Raw genomic sequence first — 16966 nt, forward strand, 5'->3', positions numbered from 1 at the left:
CTACAAAAATAAAAAGGAATAGAAAACAATGAAATCATCTTGTCTGTCATCATCAGGCAACAACACGAACTGGAACGGGAACGGGAACGTATGTTCTCGCGATATTTACTTGGAGATGAACGTATCGCACGTAGCCAGGCAGGAAATGCGATCTAGCTAGGTAATAATCGATTTCATTTGAATTAACATCTATTTTTTAAAAGAAGCTTTGAAAACATCACGAAATCCATTCATAGTAAGTGTCATGATCAATGTGCACTATAAATAATTGCACGTGTATACATTTATTCCAAGCAGATAATGGGATGTTTTGTTGTTGTTGTTGTTTTCTGTTAGCTCGTGCGACCGCTGGCTGTCTGCGCACGTCCCTGATTGTTTAAGTTAATGAGAGTTTTGTCAGTTACGTCAATGGATTGCTTAAAAACTGCTATTGATCAAATGCATGCAGTCTACTAATTACTTTATGTCTACTCTTTGTTGTTATGACGTATACACCCACGTTAGAACTTACTACGTGCCATTCAATGAAAGTGTGCTTGAACATTAATGTTCTATATCATACTTTTTTCTCATTTATCTAGTCTGAAGGACCGATCACAGTACTACAAATCTAAGTCAAGAAATCACGATGGAAGGTATGTCAATAGTACTATGCTTTAATTATCTGTTTCAATGTTCATGCATTGTATAGCCCAGTTTAAGGAGCACTCAATGTTCCACCAGGCTGTCAAATGTCCTGCTCGTTTTTTGGGTGCAAGAGGACCTACAACAGTCCAGAAGCACTGAATAGTCATCTTCAGGACCATCAAAAGAACACTGCACAGTCTCTTCCAGGTATAACATCAACATGCCTGTGACCTTTTTATTAGTGCACTTGATGGATGCAATGCTGTTTGTTATCATTTAATCAGTTAATTTATAGTCATGAAAAGTGTCACATCAACAATTTGGTGTCTAATGCACTCTCCTTTATTCTTTAGGGAAAGCTTTCCTGTGCTCTCATATAGGATGCGATGGTTCATTCAACAACATGCAGCAGCTCATGGAACATATGAGACACCATTACAAGCCAAACTATTTTTTCCTGTGAGTTCCGCTTTGCATTTAGTCTTCCTTTCTTTATTAGTAAACTAAAGATATATTATAAATTTGTTTTTAATATTTCCACTCTTCTGAGAATTTAGTTTTTTACTTTGTTGATACCTTTTAAAAGGTTTTTATCAGGGTACAATTTTTAGTAGAAACAAGTTGAATATGAATATTTTGAATATCTTATTTATAAATTTGAATAGCACATGTACGATTGTCCCCATGAAAATAGCCAAATAATCCATCATGGCATTAAAAACAACCAAACAAACATTTCACTCTTTCTTGCCATTGTTTCAGTATCAAATAAACCAACTAGCTCATTTAGCAATTTACCATAGATGTTCTCTTATCACAAATGGACTTAGTCCCTATGTCTTTAAAAATGTTCTCAATTTCAGCAGCCAATTTACAATTTATTTAAAAAAAAAAAAAAAATTTGTTTTGTTGATTTGATGTTTTTTGTTTTAGGATTGATTTACTTATTTTTAATATTATGTTTCAGCTTTATGCTTCCTCATTATCATTATGTCTGTGTCCTTTAGGTGCGAGAGCTGCAGGGCCAAACTGCGTTCTTATCGCACTCTCCTCAAACACCTGCAGACCTGTGCCAAGGTTGCTAAGAACAAGGCTGCAATAAAGATAGAGCCTGGAATGGCACCTGACGCAGAGCCCGCCAGTGTTCCTCTCACTTCTGGTGACATGGAACCATCTGGACCCCTCTTATCCTCGAATGTGCCAGAGGAGATGGAGTCTATGCCATCTATGCCCACTTTGGCAACACATTCAACACTGGCAAACATGCCAGAAAACAGTGCTTTCATTAACCCAACCCCTGCAGGCCCTGCAACTTTGCTCCTTGCCACTCTAAATCTCGCCTCAAACCAAAATCTTCCTTGCAAACCAGAATCCCCCTACAGCCCTTTTCCACCCACTCTGTCTCCTGTTAACCCAGCCTTCCTGCCAGATCCGGGCCTACAGCAGCAGCAGAGGTCTTCCAGGTCTGGTCCTCCCAGTCTGCCCTCTTCACCGCCCCTGCCATCATCGCCAGGATCAAACGCAGTCTGGAGGAAGAACCAAGGTGAATGGATCTCATAAAGCTTTCCTCTGTGAGTGAGGAAAGCCGACTGAAAGGAAGTGTCATTGCTCACAATGGGTCTTATTCACTAACCATGTGTATGCACAAATTTGTCCAGGAAAACCTGAATTAATCAATAACTTTTATACAACCCCCCATAAAAAAAAAAATTTCTTTAAAAAAGTATAAGAACCTCAAATCACACATAATTATATATATTATGTACATATATACAGAGTGTGTTAAGATGAAATTTGAGATATTTAATCGCACAAATTTTATTTGTATATATGTGCTGTAAAGGAAAAGATGGTTTGGGTGTGTTTTATGCAAATTACTAACTTTTGGCACGCATTCGCTCATTTAGAATATTCCATATTCATTAACATTAGAATGAGGTTAACAACAATTCCGTGTGCACGTGCTGTAAAACAGGTGAAGAATTTCCATGAGAAGTTCTCTTGTGTGCATAAGTATGAATAATCCATGCAATTATTAGTGAATGAGACCCAGTGTTCCTTAAATCATCCTACATTTTAGACCCTGTTCACCTGTGTATTTTGCAGTTTGCTCAACTGATCTCACCTGCTTATCAACAGGTGTGAGTCCTTTTGAAAGGGAATTTTTAAGTCACTTGTGGGGGAAATGCCTAAGCCTTGGCCATGGCCACTTTGAGTGAACTGTGTTTTGTCATGTTGCACTGTCCTGCCAGAACCGCCCGGGCCCCTTTTGCACAGATGGAACTCTCCAAGCAGTCAGAGTTTAAGTAGAGATGAAGTCCAGGTGAGGCACAGAGAATCCACACACACATTGCTTGAGGGAACAATCAGATATCTTCCCTCAAATGATACTTTAGATGCTAATTCTCCTTCCCTTCCCCTGCTTTAACCGGTTTTAGTGTTTCCCTGGGTGTGCCATCTAGCTGCACGATTCAGTCCACTCCCATCCGACCCTAAATGCATATGTCCACGGGCTTCACTAACATGTAATGAGACATCCGAGAGTCTGCTTTTAGGGCCGGTGTTCCTTTACTTCACTTTTCCCCCTTCCCATTTGCATTTTGCAAAAATCAGGTGGTCATTTCTGGCAAGAGATGGTGCTGTGTCATGTTGATCATGTGCGGAGATGTTGAGAGCACTTGCTAATTCCAACACCTTTGTGCCCATGTTCCATCTGTCTAAACTGGGTTTAATGATTTTGATTGTGTGAATAATATTGCTTTTGTATATGAGCTGATGCCAGTGATCATTGGAGGTTTTTTTCCAGCTCAAGTCAATCATGCAATTATCTGCTACTTTAACCGGTGAAGGTTTTCTGTTTCTGTCTACAAACATTCTCAATGAATGTATAACCATGAATATGATGATCTTTGAGTTGGTTTTGATTTTTAATGACTCGCCCATTAATTAAATCTGTCAGGTCAGTCCTTCAACTGCCGCATCCTGTGGGAACACACAAGAGGGCGATACAGCTGCCTACAGTGTGGCCACTGCACCCCAGACCGGGGGGAGATGACTGCTCACATTGAGGGCCAGCACAAGAACCCGGGGGGCAAAGTGAACAGTGATCCTGGTATGATTCCCTACTTCAATGTGTGATTATAAACCTTATAATGAATGCAATTCATTGGGTTAAGGCTGGAAAACACTCCACGACTTTTGCACAGATTGTTTTGCCCCGATTTCCAGTCAAGTTTACCCTAGATGCCCAAAGTCAGCCAGCCTGCAGATTTTGGGCTGTCAGAGTTGACAGATTTCACAGAAAGTCATGTAGTGCATATTGGGCACAGGCTATTATTTTTTATTTAGCTTTACTCTGATTGCATCCAGTCGGAAGATATCAAACAGGAGGAAGTTTTAGAAGTTTGTTGTGTTCGGAGTGACTTGAAAGTCTGGTAATGATGCGTGGTGTTTTAAAATCTGTTCAGATTTTAAGTAGTGTAGTGTATTCCGGCATTTGGTGTTTTGAAAATAATTACACAATATAGTGACATCATCTCACCAGACTAAACCTTCTGTGCATTTTACAGATACAGAGATTGGCACTGCTTCTTTACTGGCTAAGACTTCATTGCACACTGAGAACTCAACTTATACACAACTCTAGCATGAAATGAGACACGAAACCTGATGATTGACAAATAACTTTTGTTATAGCTTTTTATATATGCAACTCAGCGGTTTCATTTGACTGTCCGTATGGACTTCAATAATCTCTATTGGTCTGGATATGTCATTATAACAATTAGCACTAAGTTCTGCATGTCTTGTCTTCAGTAAGCATTTGTCAGTAATCTAGGGTTACAATAAATCTTGTTAGTTTTCATTAAATAATTTGGAATTGCATAAAATGTGTAATGTTGTACTATTATGTCACATACATTATCTATTTGCAGGATGTTGTATTCATACAGTATCCAGAACAGCATTCATGTTTATCAAAATAAATCTCCACTTGTTATTGTGTAAGAATTAAAAACAGTTGTTTCTGTAGTGTTTACTACCTGCAAATAAAACCTGTTAGGAAAATGTTTAAAATTGTGATGCGAGTTTATCTCATTTTAATATAATCTCATTGGAATTTGTTTTAAGTATTTAATATTCTGTTTATAAATTGTATAATTTCACTTATGTAGTGTAATTAAATTTGTCTTTTAAAAATACTTTCTAGAACTTCAAGAAAGAAAGTTAATGAAAACCTTTCCGTACATTTTACAGTAAAGGGTGGAGTAACTTTATATGCATAGTGTTTAAGCAAATAATTAAAGTAGATGTAACACAGGTAGATAAAAGCCATTCTACTTTTATTTTAAAAACTGTCAGTGTCGCGGCCATTTGTTCAAACTGTTTAGTTTCTCCCTTCACACTCCATCAGATGTGTAAGAGCGAGGATGCACATTCAATCTACTTCAACGCTTTTGTAAATAAACTATACCACCGGAACATAGGCAACAATGGAGAACATGGTAATAAGACTTTACTGACACTGCCACACAGCCATTAGAGAGACATACGCATGCTTTTATCATTAATGTATTTGTAGTGAAAGAAGCGAGGACAACGTTTTTTCTGAAGATGGTCAGGATGCTAACTTAGCCAGCTAGTCAATGGTACGAGGCTTAAAGCAGGAAACCCGCGAAATTACATCAGTGTTTTGTGTAAATTTAAATCGTGACGAAAATGTGCTCGCAGAAACCAATCTGTCTTTTTATAAACCTCAGCATTTGGCTTATAGGACAGATGAATTCTTGAGTTCCAACACTTACTAGCTGTCCGGCTAGTCCGGAGTCTGTCTCAAAACCTAGTGAGCTGCCTACATAGACAGTATTCGTGGGCGTCACAGGCGCGCGCGATCGTTCGAACGCTCCCATGGCCAAACCTGTCTAGCAGGGGGGCTACCTAGGTATTGAGACAGTCATCATGAGACAATTCTTCCATTGAATTACAAATAATTACACTTAATTAATTCAACAGGATCTGACGTTTTCCAATATATATATATAAAACATTTCAGAAGTCTCTTGAGTACGCTAAATGCAAGACTGACAGCTCATTAGATATGCAAAATTCCTGTGCTCTAATTGGTTTGATTTAGCTAATCATTTGCTGTATACTGTAGCCGTCCATTTGAATCCAATTTAAATTGTTAATTGCATTCCATATTATATTGGCATAAGGGTTTGTTTTAAAAGTGTTATTTTTAAATAATTAAAATTAAAACCATGGGATTTTGATCAACCACCATTACATTGTTCTTTCTGTCTGACTCTAAAACCATCTATCTATCTATCTATCTATCTATCTATCTATCTATCTATCTATGTCTGTCTGTCAATCTGTCTAAAGCTGCTTCAGTCTTAAAAACCTTAAAAAATGTCAAGCATTTAAAATGTCTTCAAACTTTTTGGCCAGGCCCTTTCAAACCAGCCTAAAGCCAACCTTTGTTTTGAACTTTTCATTTTTTACCTAATTATTTGTGACATGCACTGCTTGTGTAGTTTTGTATTTGCAATAACTGGAAAAAAAAATGCTTTAGGCATGATAGGATGCAAACTCATTCAACATTTGGCAAGGAATTTATTAACCACTGAGCTAACGCGTACAATTCTAACATTAATTTCATACCAAGAAAAGCTGTAAACAATAAACCATCATGCTTGTGAACAATGTCACAGAACTGTGAGTTTCCATCTGCAGCTGTCAGAGAGAGAAAGCAGGTTGATTTCTCGCAGATATGAAGTGTAGTGTTGACAGTAGTGTTGAGAAGTAGACCAATTCGTCCTTTTTAAGATGTTCACACTTAGCATGTTTGGCTCGATTAAAACGAACCCTGGTGCAATTGCTCTGTTAGTGCGGTTCAATTGAATAAGTGTGAACGCGGCCATCCAAAACAAGCAGGCCGAGACCTCTGAAAACAGTGGGGACCACAATACAAATCTTCATTTGTGTGTGTGGTGGAGGGATTCCTGATTCTGTTTTGACTATTTCACACATTTTCTAAGCTCTTCATGAGTTCTCAGTTTTAGGCCAGCACACAGCATTGTTTTGGATACTCAATTCTCAGTTCTGTCTCTAAATATGCAATACGTCATAAAAGCAGACCAATCAGGTTTTGAATGTACTATCCCTATGACATTTTTGGTTCGTTGATAAAAATGCCAATCTGAACACGAAGCGGACCAGGACTAAATGTATTTTTTTTTTTTTGGTCCCGACCAAATCTAACCAAGCGAACCGAACAAGAAGTTTGAATACACCCTCAGTCTCACTCAGGTGTATATGTCACTCACTGCTCAAATATTGCAATTCAGCAGTGCTTATTATTGTTGTTGTGTGCACCCGGAATAGAAAACGGCGTTTAGTCTTCTGGTCTTTTTTCCTCTTATTTCAGTGCACTGTGCAGGTGAAACTGGAGCTGGGACACAGAGCCCAGTTAAGGAAGAAAGTCACTAACGAGGGCTTCACACATGACTGGATGGTGTTTGTTCGGGGCCCAGAGGCATGTGACATCCAGCACTTTGTGGAGAGAGTTGTCTTCCGCCTTCACGAAAGCTTCCCAAAACCCAAGAGAGGCAGGTTATATTTTGAGTCTACTTCATAACCCTGTAACTTTATACTCACAGAGATGTAGGTTAAGGTCCCTTTCAATCAGGATCAAGGAAATGGCTGGTGTTTACACCCATATTCTGTTGTGTTAAATCTGCCCTTTTAGGAACTCATGCTGTTAAAATACTTTGTGTAGTTACAGCATGTGAAGTCCTAAGATCTAGTATAATACGAAAGTAATCTTATAGCAACTATATTAACTAGTATTGAAACATGACCAACCCTGGCAAAAATTACGCAATCACCACACTTCTTTTGCTACATTCTGTGTTGGATTTCCTTCTTTCCATTGTTTCAGTTGACAACTCTTGTGTTGGGGCCATGTTTCCTTTCAATTAGCCATGCCCAACAGCTTGATAAGGTCTGTTATTGAACTGAACTGAATCAACAACTGAACTGACTGAGCTGAATAATGACACTACTGTCTTCTGTAGAGCTGCTAATTGATGAATTTCCTGTTTATTACTGTGAAGCTTCTTCGACGATCTGTATCGTATAAAGCGCTATATAAATGTGACTTGACTTGTAAGCACTCTTTTTAACTGCTTGTCAATAGGTATTTGGGTAACACTTTATTGTATTGTCCTTGTTACATATGTTACATGTAAATGTAATTAATGTAATAATAACAACAGTATATTATGCATAATTACATGCACTTAGGTTTATGGATTGGTTTAGTTGCATGTGGTTAATTAATATTACTCAGTACTTAAATGTATTGTAACACGGACATCTTTAAATAAAGTTTAACCGGTATTTGCTTTAGAAATGCAAATTGCAAGGTGATTCTATCATTTTTTTCTTCAACATTGTGTGATTCTTTTTTTTTCTCTCTACATTTTCTGGTAAACTATATGGCAAATATAATTTGTTTCTTGTATGTTTTACATAGGCAGATTTTTCAGCTATTAACTAAATTGATTTGTGTCATATCTGTGATTTGTTTATTTGTACAAAGTAAAACAAAATGGATGTACGTCCTTTAAGTGTGGCGATTCAGTTTTTGCCAGGTGTTGTATTTAATGGTGAAGTGTGTCCTTATTTGATGTAACATTCTCAAAAAGTGTTAACACTTTCTCTGGGGTGTTTTAAAATTATCTCCCAGTTTGTATGAGTCGTGTGATATGTCAACCTCTGGCTTGACCAATGGCGTGAATTTGGGGTGTGGCTACCTGATTTTAGGAGTGTTTCAGAAACCTGTTTGGAAAAAATTTTTATTTTTGCAATTCCATGGTGAGAGTAGTGGCAAAGAAAAGCACCCTTGACCTTATTTTAGTATGTACATGTACACAGTGATTCTGGTTTCATATTTCTGTTTCAGTGTAGATTGAAAAATATATAGCTAAACATTAACTAAGTATTTTTCTTTTTTTTTCACAGTTTGTAAAGAGCCCCCATATAAAGTGGAAGAGTCTGGATATGCTGGTTTCCTCATGCCCATAGAGGTCTATTTCAAAAACAAGGTAAACACATCACCCCTTATCTACAGCAGTATCTGCATTTCATTTCTTTTGATATGAATAACTGGTATTTCAGGCAAAAGACATGAAAAGTCTGTCAGATTGTTGTGCTCGGTCTTTTTAGATATGTCATATTTAAGCAGTTTGTTGCCTGTATCGGAAAACACGTTGTGAGTAAGAGTTTTGCAATTTGGTAAAGGTCACACTACTAGGTGAACTCAGTGTTTGCACTGGGAGCTAACAGAGAATTGACATGAAGCTGTTGAACGGCAACAGAGAAATTGGAGAAGGTATAAATGGTAAGAAAATGTGAATTTGTATTTCACTGTAAGACTTAATTACGTTTCATATTGCTATCATTTTGTATACTTACTTTTCCAGAATTTGTAGTGGATTATTTCTTTTCAATTTTCTCTCGTTTCCTCTAACGTAATCTACCAAGGACCTTATATTGACTTCACTTTAATGTAAATGTTTCCCACTCTGCTAGATTGAGGTTTGGGTTTAATACTGACGTTCAACTCAACATTTTTATTTTATCTGTGAATCCTAAACATGCTTGTCTCTTCAATAACAGGAGGAGCCTAAAAAGGTGTGCTTTAATTATGATCTTTTCTTGAACCTGGAGGGAAACCCACCTGTCAATCACCTGCGCTGTGAGAAGCTTACGTTTAACAACCCCACACACGAGTTTCGGCGCAAGCTGGTCAAGGCCGGTGGGGTGAGCGGGGTTGTTTGTTCTTGCTTTTTTTGAACCTCTATAATCAGCTCTTTTTAACAGACTCTCTCTCTCTTTCCATTGGGGTGTTGTTCTTTTCTCAGGCTATAGTTGTTCCTGAGGGAGTGGAGATGATGCCAAGACCCAGTCCAGATTATCCAATGCTGCCGACTATTCCACTCTCTGCCTTCTCAGACCCCAAGAAGATCAAGTCCTCTCATGCAGTAAAGGTTAGTAAAAAAGTCATCCTTTGGTCAAAGAGTTATATTACATTATTTCAAATATTATTTAAATTGTTTACTAAATCTATTTAAAGTGTTTAAGGTTGATAGTCTTACCCCCAGTTTCACAGACAAATTGCTTAAGATAGTCCCGGTATGTTTGAGCTGTTTAAACTGAAAGCAACTTGCACCTTATATCTTAAAATATGTCAGTGCCATTGTTTTTTCTCAGGATGCACACCAGTAATGTTTATTTTCTAGGGCACGTTTATAAAAGCTACTTGAATGCCCTAATTCGGACTAAGGCCTAATCCTGGCTTAATCTAAACCCTATCTGTGAAACTGGGCCTTAAGGTTTAATTTTTAAAATGTGCAATATTTTGCTCATTTGGACAAAAAAGAACGTTTTTGCTTCAAGGGATAGTTGATTAATTACTCACCCTCAAGTCATTTCAAGCCCGTAAGACTTTCGTTCATCGTCAGTACACAAATGAAGATATTTTTAATGAAACCTGAGAGATTTCATTCCATTCACCCAAAAATGTAACCCTTCAAAAAGGTTAATAAAGAGATAGTAAATGTAATCCATGTGAGTGGATTGATATATGATGAGCAGTTCAATTATTTTGTAGAGACACGATCGCTTTATTATGATGAACAGATTTAATTTAGGCTTTTATTCACATATAAACATTGATCAGTGCACATACATAGAGCACAACCAATATGCTACACGGAAGCTGAAACGTGCTTGCTTGATGCATGAAAACCAGTGCTTTAAGTGGCCCAAAAGAGGTGCCGGTACTCAATTATTATTGTTTATTTATTTATTTATTTTTTGCTGACTTTTATATACAGCAGTCAACAGACGACCTTATAAAAAATAATAAATCCTTTTATTAGTTTATGGATCTGCTTGAGCTAGAAAGAGCTACTGAACATAAATAAAATGTGCAAAAGGGTATTGAAAAAATACCCTTAGAAAGACCTACAGTAGAAAGAGCTACTGAACTTAAATAAAATGTGCAAAAGGTTATTGGAAAAAATACCCTTAGAAAGAGCTACTTAACTTAAAATGTGCAAAAGGTTATTGGAAAAAATAACCTTAGAAAGAGCTACAGTAGAAAGAGCTACTGAACATAAATAAAATGTGCAAAAGGTTATTGGAAAAAATACCCTTAGAAAGACCTACAGTAGAAAGAGCTACTGAACTTAAATAAAATGTGCAAAAGGTTATTGGAAAAAATAACCTTAGAAAGAGCTACTGTAGAAGGAGCTACTGAACATAAATAAAATGTGCAAAAGGGTATTGAAAATATTTTGAACAAAATGTACATAAAATAATTTATAAAACATAATAACCATAGTGTTCATTGTATTTGTATTTTAACCGAGCAGCTATGGTTGCGCGTTTCACACTCCCTCTCCGGGGACATTCTAAAACGCTTAACGTGAAAAACGCTTAAAACTCAAGGGTGTATGGGTAATGTAGTCTCTGCTCTCGGTGGGACGAATTAGGAAGCGTGCATTGTGAAGGGCGCTCTGTAAAGCGGCAGCGCAGCCAAAGGATTAAAACAGATGTGCAAATGAGCGTACCGGTACGCTAAAAGCACGTTCTGGGTGCACGGAAAGGTGGCAGTACGCTCAAGAGCTATATTTGGAAGTGGCGGTACTGAGTACCGGCGCGTACCGGCCCACTTAAAGCACTGAAAAACCAATGTGTTTGTATGAGCTAGAGGTCTACGCGAGATCGAAAACTTATTTTTATTGATTCCTGCTAAAAAATAAGTTATATTTCTTCCGAGTCACATTCGCAATTTTTATGTTTCGTCCTGCTCCCACCTGCAAAATCTCACAGGTAGAGAGCTACGCAGTTTGTCCTGTTCCCACACACACATGACATGGCGCTTCAGACCTCACTTTGCTGCATTTGTCGCAGCAGGAAAAAGGAAGGTGCTTTCCGTTTCTGTCGCATACAGCTGAAAAACATTGAGAATATCCAAACTTGTGCCTGTAAACCTTTTTTTCGGTGTGCAATAGATGAATGACATTCTGTACCTTAAAACATAAAATACATTTCTAGGCACAAATCAGTAGATTCCCTCCTGCACTCAGCAATTCAAAACCTGTCCCATGTCGTACTCAGTTGTCGAGTTCTGTGGATTGCAGGAATGCAGACCTCTAATTTGAGCTTTAGTTAACCATATTTGATTATTAAACCACTCGATTCAACTTTTTGAGGCATCAGAAATTTTGGTGGAGTGCACTTTCAATGGAGAGATTGAAACATCTAAGCTTACATTAAAAAAAATTTCAGTTGTGTTTTGAAGATGAACGAAAGTCTAATGGGTTTGGAACGACAGTGCTTATCGGGTGGTTTCCAAGCTGTCTTTTAAAACCTTCTTTGTAGGAGTCAAGTAAAGATGGAGGAAGTGGGAGCAGCAAAGGTCTTAAAGCCCATAAGGCAACCAAAGAACACAAAGAGCGCACGCGAAAGGACTCTGAGAGCAAGACCACGTCCCGAGAGAGCGACCGCGAGGGCAGCAAGTCCTCACGAGACCAGTCTTCGTCCTCTTTTTCAAAAAAAGTCCCGGATGGCAGAGGAAAAGACGATGGGAAACCGGTACCAAAAGCAGCCTTCAAAGAGCCCAAACTTATGGTTAGAGAGTCCAAGATGGATGGCATGTCTCCAAAAGGTGGCGGAGCAGTGACAGGCGGAGGGGGTCAGCTGGACACTAGAACCCCGAGCAAGCGGCCCTCATCTGCCATAGAGTCTCCAAAGCTTAGTACCAAGAAACAGAAGAGGATGGGCTCCGAAGGCATGAAGGGGCCTGTGAGTGGAGGCTACAGCAGCAACTCCCCCCGTATTACCTCAACAACACCCTCCACGTACCCCGAGAAGAAACCCCCGAAAGATAAAGGCCACTGGCCCAAGATGAAACCAGAGGTGCAGGAAGTGAAAAGGCAGCCCGACTCTGACGAATCGAACTCTGAGGATGAAGCCTCTTCCAAATCAGAGGCACGTTTATGTTTTTCCATCAGCAGAACAGGGATTTGAATGTATTCAAATGTAATAAAGCTCAAGGATGTTTTTTTTTTAGCAATCGGCTCCATCCAGTCCATCAAGTTCCAGCTCCAGCTCCAGCTCTGATTCTGACTTTGAGCCACCGCAGAAGCAAGGCCAAGGTACTTGGAGTTTAATCACGAATTGTCAATTTAATGATCAGTAGTGTGTCGCCTCATTAATGATCGTTAATAATGATTGTTCCCAGGGACGCTCCGTTCCATGGTAGAGGATATGCGCTCTGAAGGCTCTGATGATGACAGCAGCTCTGAGGTTGAGACGCCCATGAAAACGACTCCACCCAATCAGGACTCTCGGTTTGTACCATTCACTTTGTGTTTGATCCAATTTGGTCTTGTTTGAATAACTGAAATGTTTACTAAAAAGGATACTTGACAGTAAAAATGCAGACAAAAAGGATTTTGTCCACCCTATTCACATCATTAATATTACCATAACCATGTTACACATTGAATCCGATTTATATTCCTCTCACAAGCTCATTATGATTTTCCCCTTTTCAGTTTAAGCATGGACAGTGAGAGTGATGGCAATGAGGAGTCCCGACCTCCCAGCCAGGAAGCCCCCTCACCTCTACCCAAACTGAGCTCAGCAAACCTCAAGGTAAGATTGGTAAGATTGTATTGCGATGAACCTTCAGACTGTATTAGGTTCATATTTCTCGATTTAAAATCATTGGTGTTCTTTGTCAGATGTTAGGAAAAAAGAGCCCAGACTCGTGCACCCGTGACAAGATGCTCAAGAGGGGATACGACAAGGTAGGAAGGGTAAATAACTGAATTATTCTCCTCAGTGGCTGAAGTTCAGATTTTTATTGCACATACAAATACAATGGAAGTTTTAAACGAGTGATCTGATTACAGGCTTATACAGAGGAGCTTGTGGACCTCCATCGCAGACTGATGGCTCTGAGAGAGAGGAATATTTTACAGCAGGTTATAATAAGTTATTTCTGTATTTGAGTGCATTTTCAAAAAAATGCTATCACCATCACGCATTATACCAAACCTCCATTGAAGATTGATCAGTGCCTTATTTCAGGACACGTTAGAAATTATTAACGTAGCCTACACTAGTACTACCGTTTAAGATTTTTAAAACGTTTTTGACAAAAGTCTATTATGCTCACCAAGGATGCATTTATTTGATCAAAAATACACTACAACTGTTATATTTTGAAATATTTTTACAATTTAAGATAACTGTCTTCTATTTGAATGTACTATAAAATGTAATTTATTCATGTGATGGCAAAGAATGGAAATTTCCAGCATCATTACGCCAGTCTTCAGAGTCACATGATCCTTCAGAAATCATTCTAATATGCAAATTTGGCATTTAAGAAACATTTCTTATTATTATCAATGCTGGGAACATTATATTTTTTTCAGGATTCTTTGGTGAAGAGAAAGTTCCAAATAATTATTTGAAATAGAAATCTTTTGTAACAATGTAAAAGTCTAAAGATCAATTTAACACATGCTGAATTAACGTATTAAAAAACAACAACTTTTGAATGGTAGTGTTTGTGAAATATATAATTATTGATGATGTTAGGTAGTCCAAAGTGCCTCTCATTGGAAAACAGCTGATTTATGTTTGGCTCACTACACTTTTGTTACCTTTCAGGAATGATTGCTGTTTTCTGATTTTGATTGACACATTACTTTGTCTTTTAGATTGTAAACCTCATCGAGAAGACTGGCCATTTCAACATCACAAATACAACCTTTGACTTTGACCTGTTCTCCTTGGACGAGTCAACTGTACGTAAACTCCAGAGCTACCTGGAAGCCACGTCCACATGACACAAGGAAGCTGCTTGGCCGTGATTCTTTTAGAAGTGTGAGAGAGGCCTCCAAACTGACTTGGGGTAGAGGGAAAGGAATTGAAAGCAACATATAAATGCACAGGAAACGAACAAAAACAAAGCGAGCAAACAAAAAAAAAACTTTATACTGTAATAGATATAAGCAAACAAAAGGACCAGGGGCATGAATGGGCGGCATTCAGGGTTTATCTAATAACAGCACTGCGCGTTGCACTAAGAAACAAACTGTTGGCACAATACTGTCCAAAATGGACAAGATCCTGCAAAGGCACAGTGGATGAGATACCTTATTACAAGTAGGTACATTTCAAGACTGGTTTTGCACCAAAGCTGGTTTTGCAGCTTCCCTCGCTTGGGCCTTTATGCAGGGTCGATGACTGAAAGACTGTGTCCCCTCTACCCTGTCACTCATGTCTACCACTCAGCACAGCGTGGTGACATGGAAAGAGCCCAACTCGATCAAACATTATCGCCATACTGTTTGTGTCTGCATAGCTTTGTTGCCCCATGTGTTGGATTAAAGTAATACTATCAAGCTTTGGTGATAGATGCTCCCTCGGATCAGCTAAAGGGGAAAACTATCTGCCTTTGTAGTGCCTTTTTAAAATGTCATGTTTTTGATTATAATTGTTTGTGAGTCTCTCATTGGTCTTGGGATGACCAAAAATTATCCGTCAACATTTGAAATGCCTGAAATTGACATTCAAAGCCCTTTTAAAGGCGGTTTAATACCTGTCCCGAGAGAACACTTGATAAAGCCGTTCTGCATGTGTGATCTGAGAAGGTCTTGTGCATTATTCTGTTTTTTGACGGTCAACAACATGGTCAATTTGTTAAGCATTTAAAGTTCTTTTTGTAGTTTATTTAAGTAACTGTGCACTTTTTCTGGTCACTTCAGTGCTTTGTAATTATCTGATAACTATATTTATGATTATTTTCTCCTTTTTTTTAAATACATAATATTGACTTGCAAAAATGTACAGATTTTTGTCAATGTTTTTAAATGCGTCTATTGAAGTCATATTATTGATTATTCAATCACTTGAGAGAATATGCACACAGAATGAAGGGGGAAGGGTTTGTCTGTATTCCAATGGTGCAATTGGAAAATGAGTCTTCTGTTCACCTGAAGTATTATACAAGTGAAAATGTATTTGTGTCAGATACGTATCGTCTGATGACATTGCTTTTTGAAAAGCATACCTGCTTGACATGTTATTCTTCATTGTCGATTGCCAGTTACCCTTTTTGATTCTCAATAATGTATGGCTATAAAGTAAACAATGTTTTCAGTGAAACTTTTGTGGCAGGCGTATGTTACATCATGGGTAAATAGCAGTGATCCCTGTTTGTGCATGATTGACACATGAATTATCACTTGCAGGAATATGCATACAACTTTCACAACCCTATATGTTTGCTTTATCAGCTATTCTCAGGAATACAGAAGATGCTCTTAATAAATCCATACAATACAAACCCATATTCCATCAAGCACAAGCTAGAAACCTCTTGTAGATCTCTTGGTTGTGCTTTCTTCTCAGTGTAATAGCATAGCCTTATCGGGGGAATGGGTTCATTTTACAGTATTATGTAAATATGTAACAATGTGCATTACATTACGGTTACCGTACACTGAAGGCTGAAATTGTGGAACCATGATTAAAGCTAATTCTCCATTTAGTTTATATCAGTATGTGTGTTTATAGATTTCCTTTTTAGATGAGTCATTCTTACAATTTGTGCATTTTGGGATGAAAAAAAAATATTTAAAAAGTTGTACACCTCAATCTCATGTCAATGACAAACTATTATTTATAGCAACATTTTAAACACATGAATGACAAAAAATTCCTCCAGTTATGAACAAATAATAGCCTAATTTAAACTGTTACAGACAATTGTAATGGGTTTAACTACATAAATGCCATAGTTTGTACTGGAGATTTCAAAGACACTAAATATTTCTTAAGTACATAAAGTGGAGGTATGTGGAATGAGACAGTTTAGGGTCATAAGTAGTGTAATATATTGTTTATGGAGGCCATATATATGAATATTATGATTTACTCGCCCTCAAGTTGTTCCAAACCTGTATGAGTTTTTTTGTTCTGCTGAATACAAAAGACGATATTTTGAAGAATGTCAGCCTAACCAAACAGGTGTGGTGGGGCACCATTGACTTTGTATTGGGAAAAAAATACTATGGAAATCAATGCCCCACAACCATTTGGTTACAAACATTCTTCAAAATATCATCTATGTTCCGCATAAAAAAGAAATTCATACATGTTTGGAACAAATTGAGGGTGAGTAAATGATGACAGAATTTTCATTTTTGCGTGAACTATGCCTTTAAGGCACCATACCAGTGCC

General features: G+C 37.9%; 2 protein-coding genes across 9 annotated transcripts; both read left to right on the plus strand.

Moving 5' to 3' along the window:
* Window positions 1–73: 73 nt before the first annotated feature.
* On the plus strand, window positions 74–4704 carry znf414 (zinc finger protein 414). 5 transcript variants are annotated; one of them, XR_013203293.1, is made up of 8 exons: window positions 74–235; window positions 582–635; window positions 724–834; window positions 981–1086; window positions 1635–2170; window positions 2880–2950; window positions 3587–3739; window positions 4197–4704. XR_013203293.1 is itself a non-coding variant. In XM_077225980.1 (7 exons), exons 2-7 carry the CDS (start codon window positions 629–631, stop codon window positions 4271–4273), a joined length of 990 nt encoding a protein of 329 aa, XP_077082095.1. In that variant the 5' UTR covers window positions 75–235; window positions 582–628; the 3' UTR covers window positions 4274–4704. The 5 variants fall into 5 exon arrangements, 3 of the variants coding, with proteins under 3 accessions (XP_077082095.1, XP_077082105.1, XP_077082114.1); XR_013203294.1 differs by having other exon boundaries at window positions 74–160; XM_077225980.1 differs by lacking the exon at window positions 2880–2950 and having other exon boundaries at window positions 75–235.
* Window positions 4705–5018: 314 nt separating this feature from the next.
* On the plus strand, window positions 5019–16278 carry mllt1b (MLLT1 super elongation complex subunit b). 4 transcript variants are annotated; one of them, XM_077226015.1, is made up of 12 exons: window positions 5019–5132; window positions 7058–7238; window positions 8656–8738; window positions 9313–9456; window positions 9558–9683; window positions 12085–12693; window positions 12776–12860; window positions 12947–13055; window positions 13263–13371; window positions 13452–13526; window positions 13623–13694; window positions 14439–16278. In XM_077226015.1, the coding sequence occupies exons 1-12, from the start codon at window positions 5121–5123 to the stop codon at window positions 14565–14567; spliced, it is 1734 nt and encodes a 577-aa protein (XP_077082130.1). In that variant the 5' UTR covers window positions 5019–5120; the 3' UTR covers window positions 14568–16278. The 4 variants fall into 4 exon arrangements, with proteins under 4 accessions (XP_077082130.1, XP_077082146.1, XP_077082139.1 ...); XM_077226031.1 differs by having other exon boundaries at window positions 13452–13517; XM_077226024.1 differs by having other exon boundaries at window positions 13263–13362.
* The last annotated feature ends 688 nt before the right edge of the window (window positions 16279–16966 follow it).

This window comes from Siphateles boraxobius, unplaced genomic scaffold (genome assembly GCF_051911475.1).
Source record: "Siphateles boraxobius isolate OS27281-9 unplaced genomic scaffold, OSU_SipBor_1 1, whole genome shotgun sequence".
NCBI lineage: Eukaryota > Metazoa > Chordata > Actinopteri > Cypriniformes > Leuciscidae > Siphateles > Siphateles boraxobius.

Excerpts from the sequence above, each read along its gene's own strand:
- mllt1b (XM_077226015.1), top strand. Across the intron at positions 13,372-13,451 it reads CAAACCTCAAGGTAAGATTG|ATGTTAGGAAAAAAGAGCCC; the intron begins GTAAGATTGTAT and ends GTTCTTTGTCAG. Across the intron at positions 13,695-14,438 it reads AGAGGAATATTTTACAGCAG|ATTGTAAACCTCATCGAGAA; the intron begins GTTATAATAAGT and ends TTTGTCTTTTAG.
- znf414 (XM_077225980.1), top strand. Across the intron at positions 835-980 it reads CACTGCACAGTCTCTTCCAG|GGAAAGCTTTCCTGTGCTCT; the intron begins GTATAACATCAA and ends TTTATTCTTTAG. Across the intron at positions 2,171-3,586 it reads AGTCTGGAGGAAGAACCAAG|GTCAGTCCTTCAACTGCCGC; the intron begins GTGAATGGATCT and ends TAAATCTGTCAG.